Source organism: Anarhichas minor, unplaced genomic scaffold, assembly GCF_050575085.1.
Source record: "Anarhichas minor isolate MPS153535 unplaced genomic scaffold, ASM5057508v1 ptg000033l, whole genome shotgun sequence".
Classification (NCBI taxonomy): Eukaryota; Metazoa; Chordata; class Actinopteri; order Perciformes; family Anarhichadidae; genus Anarhichas; species Anarhichas minor.
This window is the reverse complement of record NW_027466479.1, coordinates 10,629,193-10,636,208: the sequence shown is the minus strand read 5'-3', so window position 1 is coordinate 10,636,208 and position 7,016 is coordinate 10,629,193. Positions and strand designations below refer to the sequence as shown.

Sequence of the window (7,016 nt, the reverse complement as noted above, 5' to 3'; positions counted from 1 at the left end):
ACAGAAAGACAGAGATGGGAGAGGAATTGTGCTTCAGTGTTGTTTTGTCATGAGTTAAAAAATAAAAGAGGGACGAGGATAGATATGGACATAAATAGATCTAGGTATCTTCAAAAATGATGAGCTAGATATGCTGTGCTTTATTTATCTTCACAGATACTCAAAACAGCCTCAAAAGGCTACGTATCCTATCGAAGCAGGTGGCAATATATATCAAGCATCGGAAACTTTTCACTCCACTTCCAGATGAGGAAGGAGAAGACAAAGGAGGGATCTTGATTAAAAAAAAAGGGACATGCCCTCAATCTGTTTTTTTGTCATTTGCCTCATGATGCTCGCAGAGAAAACACTCCTCCTTTGCAGTGCGCGGGCGTACTTCTGTTCTTGTTGGGGAAAGCAGGAGAAGCAGGGAGTGAGGCCAGTGAAATCTGATTTAAATAAACAAAAAAAGTAAACCTCTCTGAGTCCATCATTCTCCCAGTGAGCTCAAAGGGGAGAAAGCCCCCTTGAAGCACGCCGACTCGTAGTGCTTGTTCAGGTAACTCTTGAGCGCAAACGTCTTGTCACACCGTTTGCACTTGTAGTGCTTGAAGGCCGAGTGCGTCTGCATGTGAGCGCGCAGGTTTGACCGGTCAGCAAACGCTTTGCCACAGTGCGCACACCCGAACGGCTTCTCGCCCGTGTGCGAGCGCATGTGGCCCTGCAGCAGCCACGGCCGGCTGAACGCTTTGCTGCACACGTCGCACTTGTGCTTGAGGTCGTGGGTCAGCAGGTGCATGGCCATGGCGGGCATGGAAACGTAGACTTTCCCACATGTGGGGCACTTCTTGGCCATCTTGCTGTCTATGCTCCTGTGCGTCTGCTTGTGCCGGCTCAGGTTGGAGGACGTGGCGTAGGTTTTGCCGCACTCGCTGCAGGTGTGCCTCTGAATGGTCCCTTTGGGGTTCTCTGAGGATTTCCTCCGCGATCGTCCGTCCATGATGAAAAACGCGTCCACCGTGTATCCCTCGCTCACAGCCGCGTCCCCGTTGATGTATCCCTCAGCTGATGATGAAACCTCGGACCGCGGGCTGTCCGGCTGGTCCGAATCGCCGTGGATATCACCAGCATAGGTGTTGTCAATGCGGCTATAGATGATCGACGGATGGCCAGGGGAGGGTACTTTAGAGATGACCGATGAGTCATTTTCCACCACATCATCATAAGGAGATGGACTCAGATAATCGCTGACATAGCCTGAAGAGAGAGGGGAAGAGGTTAATCGTTTGACCGTGACATGACGATTAACTGGAAATTAGAAACTGACAGGGTTGAAAATCTTTACAGAGAAGCTACATGAGAGCTACAAAAGTGATACAAAGACTCAAAAAGAATCCTTCTCTCCTGGTCTTTGATATGTCAGTATTAACGAGACTCTCTGTAACAAAAAACTCAAGCTGCTCTGGAGCTGCTCTTTTTAGCAATGCTACTTTTTCGGCATCCTGTGGATCCCATGACGTCCCAAAATCACTTTCACTGCAGAAGGCAGTGCTAATGGTATGCTGCTGCCTCTGTATGACCAGGCCCACATCTCTGATTGTATCAAACTTTTGTGTTTTTGAGTATTAGGTTTCTTTCAGGCCACAAGAGCGCTTGGCAGGCAAACACAACCTGTACGTCCGACTGTTAGCCAAACTGGATATCTTTACAGGCAGGCTACATTAGTGCTTCAACCTTGTGAGTGAGTTACTTTCATGTCCAGAGTCTCAATGTATCCACCGCTACCGATACAATTAAAAAGATTTCATAATTGTAAAAACACAGGCCACAAATCCAACTCATTCACTGAAGTTCATTCATTATTCAGAGAGATGCTTCATGTGTCGTCTCCTGATAACATTACTGATTACATCCTGCCGTCTCTGGTTTCTAGATTTCAATTGGACCCCCCCCAGGATCACATTAACAACATGTGCATTATGCTTTAAGATGAACTTTTGTTAAGACAACCCATTAACACTTGCATCCATACAAGACAAAAGTGGACACAGGAGAAGTCCTTCCTCCAGACACACCCACACTGTGAGAGGTTTTTGTCTAAAAACACAACCATTTTTGAAAGAGGTGCAAAGCAGGGAAGAAGATGGGAAGAAGCAGGGGAAGTTGAGGTATTTATAGTGGTAGTAAAGTGCTTTTATGTCTTTGCCAGCAAGGAGGAGACACTTTCCTCTCAGTGGGAAATCTTTATTTTATTTTTCAGAGAAGGGTTCAGTGAGCATACTGTCTCACCAACAACTGCACCTTTCCTGACAGGTCTACGGCTGCACACAGTCACACCTCTGAGCTGTCAAAACGTCAACTGTTGTACAGAGATCGTCTCTATTACAGCAGCTGGGAGTCTAGTGCTTTGCTTAAGGGCACCCTGACAATGAGAACTGTGTATTGACCTTTCAGTCTCCTTGAGTATTTCATTCCTAATCAACCGGCATATTTTTACACAGCTCCTGACCAGTCTGATCAATTATTTGTTGCCATGTTATGATGTCAGATGCTTTATTATCTCTATTATTGGTTTCTACACTCAACAGGCTGAAGTCCAACAGACACAAGGAGAGACTGGTAGCTAATACCTCCACAGACATGACTCCTGTGGATCTGTGCCGATCAATAGCTCTCCGTTTCAATTAGCACTCTGTGAGCATTTAGACACAGGCAGCAGAGGAGATACTATTGCTGGTAATATAATTTCATGATGCAGTTCTGAGAAAGGCTCAGAAGTCGGTCGATAATATGATGAGAACAAGGGACACAGATAGATAGTTAGAGGGGGAGAGAGGAAAGAGAAGAGAAGCACAGTGAGATGAGAGATGCCAAAGAAAGACCGAAGTGGGGCAGGGATAAGAGTTGTGGCAGAGTGAAAGTGATGTCACGTCCAATGTGGCGGTCGTTGGTGGTTTGGTAATGCTGTATAAAGCGCTCGTGCTAATTTAACGCTTTGAATTAAATTAAGATGGAGTAATAGAGGAGGACAGAGGGAGGGTGGTGGAGGCAAGAGACGGGGAGTAGGAAAGATGGGGGGAGAGAAAAAAATCATGAATCATGAATATTCAATCATTGCACTCTGGAACAAAGTGTTTGTGTGTGTGTGTGTGTGTGTGTGTGTGTGTGTGTGTGTGTGTGTGTGTGTGTGTGTGTGTGTGTGTGTCTCTTGTTTTATAGAGCATGAGTAACTTTGAAATATGACCACTGTTCATTTTTAACCCTTATTAAGTTGGCTGACTAAGAACAGCTCTCGTCTTGGAGACGTTGCAGAGTCTCATAATCACTCAAATTGGCAGCTTCCCAGTAGAACAACAGACTTGTACTGGTGGACACTGAACAGCTCCACTGTATTCAAAATGTTGCTTGAGTAAAAAGAGTACGATCAGCAAAGGTAAAAGAAGCACACTGTATTATTACTTAATGTAATCTGTCAACGTGTAGCTAATGTTTGGTGGGCCACAACAGAAAAGCAATGCGTCACATTTTATGAGCTCCTCTTGGTTTTGTAACATCTGATGTTCATAACTAAAGCGATTGAATAAATGTAGCGGTGTAACAAGTTCAATACTTCTCTCTGAATGTACTGAAATGGAAGTAAAGAGCAACATAAAATAAAAATGTAAAACTACTTCAACATTTTACTTATGCACATCACTTAGGGAAATAATTAGTTACATTCCACCACTGGACAGAGCTGCTGTTGGCAACTGTAGAAAAGTGAACAAGAAAGTTTGAAAAGTGCAAATGAACCACTTACATGTGCTCTTCTCCCTCCTCTTGCCACTCGTTTCAAAAACCTAGCCTTTTGTTGTTATTAGACATATTTTTCACGAAATAAATCAAATTAAATAGATTTGAAGTATTTCATTTCCATTCATTTGGAGCTGTGTCCATGGTGCCAAAGAAATGTTTACTACATCCTGCTGTAGTTAGGATTAGGTGTTGATGAAATGACCCACCACGATTCCGTTGACGTTTCTCCTTAAGGTTGGCATTTATAGGAAATGCTTGTTTGCAAAACTGAAAATATGGCCATAGGGTGGCAAAAAAAAAAGGGATCTAACCTCATGCACATTTGATTCAATGTGGGAATGCACCACCACAATCTGTTACTAATTCAATACCTGCCCAATAGAATAGATAACCTGAGTTTGACTCGTGGTGAAGAAAATAACTTCCAATCCAATCCCATGTTATTCCAGTATTCAGTGTGTATCATGTCAGCTCTTCTCTAGCTGTATTTGTTTACTCTGCAGTGAAGCTACTGGCACCAGACTGTGTTGTTCCTATGTGAATGACAGGTGGCAAAAAAAAAGCATACTCCATCCCCGGTTTAGGATGCAAGACTTTAAGATATAAACACATTCTGTAGTGCCGGTTTCTCACAGAAGCTTTTACTATGATCCCTGCCAATTAAACAGGACGGTTTCCCAGTTTCCTGCTTTTAAAAAAGTGTGTTGTGAGCCGTAATTGCTGAACGTCTCAACGTCTGCGTACTGTCTCTGTTTGTTTGTCTTTGTCTCTCTCCAACTGTCTCCGTCTCTGTCTAGCTGTGTCAACTCTGTATTAATTTCAAAGCACTTTAGCAGCATTAGAGCTGATGGCTCTTCTAAATGCTTATTAAAGATTAAAATACTCTGCCAAACTGAAGCCATCCCTCTTTTATGTGTCTTCGAAATACAGAGAATTGGAAAGAGAGCAAAGAGATGGAGAGAAGCAACGAGAAACTGAAAGAGAAAGAGAGAGAAAAAAAAAGCTGCAAGCTACAATTAAATTTTTGATCCAAACCAGCAGTAACTGACATACACTTGTGTGCTTTGGACACTTGTAGGTCACTCACTGTGTCCTCTGTGTGTGTGAGTGTGAGTGTGTGTGTGTGTGAGTGTGTGTGTGTGTGTGTGTGTGTGTGTGTGTGTGTGTGTGTGTGTGTGTGTAATGCTGTGCACTCAGCTGTGCAAGCTGCCTGGGAAATGTGCCGAGTTGACAGAAACACAGCAGCGCGTGTACGCTCTTATGTGTATTTGTGTGTGTGTGTGTGTGTGTGTGTGTGTGTGTGTGTGTGTGTGTGTGTGTGTGTGTGTGTGTGTGCAACAAGCTGCAGTTGCTTCAGTCAAACTCTTGTTATATTTATAACAAGAGATAGCAGCTTCAGTCTTAACATGCTTGTCGCCCCGCTGCTGCTGCTGCTGCTGCTGCTGCTGCATGTTTCTCTGTTCATCCTGTCACCAGAGCACCTGGGATCTCTTCATCTCACATTTGACCTTGGTACAATGTGAAAACCAGGTTGCACCAGCTGTGTTGCACACTTCTCCCTGTACTGTGTGACCGACACAATTATTCCTCTGTAGTCCTTTAAAGCTGCATTAACTCATTTTCTTTGCCACTAGGGGGCAGAAACACGCTGACGTCAATACAACCCAAGCTAATGATTGCCTAATAAAAGTGATATGGCCAACCTGTGACCTAACAATTGCCTACTTACACATTTTTGCAGACGCAGGGCAATATAATCATCACATTGGAGTCTGGAGTGTTTTTTAGCCACCAAATTAGAAGCCCAACATTCACTCTCCTTTTTTGCTCTGTTTTGGTCTCCTTTAACTCCTGGAGAAGAAAACATCTGGCAATTTAGTTAGATGTCCATGTTTCTTCCCCAGATTGCTGTTGTCTAATATTTGGTGCTGTTTATCAGACTTAATTGTTAAAAACAGCTGCCTGCTGCTGCTGAAGACAGAGGGATGAAGGCAGTGACCCATTCCAGTAATAGCGCCGGTAAAAAGAAAAGAAAGATAAGCTAAAAGAGGCTAAAAAGCATCATAAAGCTGCAAAGATGGGCAGTTTTTGTCTGTTGATTTATGAGGACAAGCAACTCCTCTAGCACATAGAGTAGTCATTTTATCTATTGGTTCATTTTTAAATATTGATGCAGCTTTCACATAAAAAGACTGCTGCCTTGGTTGAAGTCCCAACCCTTAAGTGCAGAAAGCTCCTGTTGCACCAGAATAAAAAACAACAACATTTAAGAGCATCTATAAATCTGTTCAGAAATGCTGGGCAAGTATTTCATCAATACTTGATCATTTATATTAAATATTTGACCCAATGTTTCCCACTCTCACCAACTCTGTATTGTGTTTTGTGAATCCAGGATTATGCAGCTCGTGGGAACCATTTAGAGTCAATGCAGCTTCGCAATATTGTTGAAATCTTGGAGGGTGACTCACAGATGCTGATTTGAGTACAGTAATAAACAGAAAACCCCACTGCATGTATGCTGGTGACATAATATCAACATCAAATATTAGCTGTCTTCATCTTTTGCACACACAAAAATATATGAGAACATCTTTATATGGGAAGTGGGAAATTTCGCATTTTCACTTTAAGATTGTGTTTATTTAACCACTGAGTCATCAGAAATCAGAATGTGTACGTGTGTGTGTGCGTGTGCGTGTGCATGTGCGTGTGGGAGGGTGACTAACCTTTGTCATGATGATGGAATCGTAGACTAAGTGCTTCTCTTCTACTGTGACCATATGATCTCTCCAGCTCTGCAGCCGAAAAATCGTCCAATTTGACTTTCTTCACCAAGAAAGAGCGAGGCATGATGGGACAGTAGTTGCTCCGACACTTATACAATAAACAAGCGCTCTTCTTCTGTCTTCCAACCCACTTCAGGCCTTACACAAATCTATAGTTGAAATGCCTGATTTTAATTACAGTGTGGGCTACTCCCTGGTTTCAGCTACTATGTGCGTTCGCTCCCTCCAATCAAACAGCCTTGAAAGTGGAGAGGAGACATGGCTTTTAAAGATCAGACAAACCAAGCGCTCCTCAGTTCCTTATGATTTGGCATACCTGCATTTAGCCTATCTTACAAATACAGACTGATTTGTTTGGTCTTGGTAAAGAAATTGTCTGTTTTCCTCTGACAAAAGATCAAAAATAAAAATAATAATAAATCAGTTCCTGTATTGACTATTGCTCGAAGACAA

The 7,016-nt window shown here is 42.9% G+C and overlaps 1 protein-coding gene across 1 annotated transcript; it reads right to left on the bottom strand.

The window, feature by feature from the left end:
- Positions 1-469: 469 nt before the first annotated feature.
- Positions 470-6,627, bottom strand: LOC142965457 (transcriptional repressor scratch 1-like). Its single transcript, XM_076106387.1, has 2 exons — positions 6,504-6,627; positions 470-1,236 (listed from the first exon to the last, which is right to left on the bottom strand). The coding sequence occupies exons 1-2, from the start codon at positions 6,625-6,627 to the stop codon at positions 470-472; spliced, it is 891 nt and encodes a 296-aa protein (XP_075962502.1).
- Between the last annotated feature and the right edge of the window lie 389 nt (positions 6,628-7,016).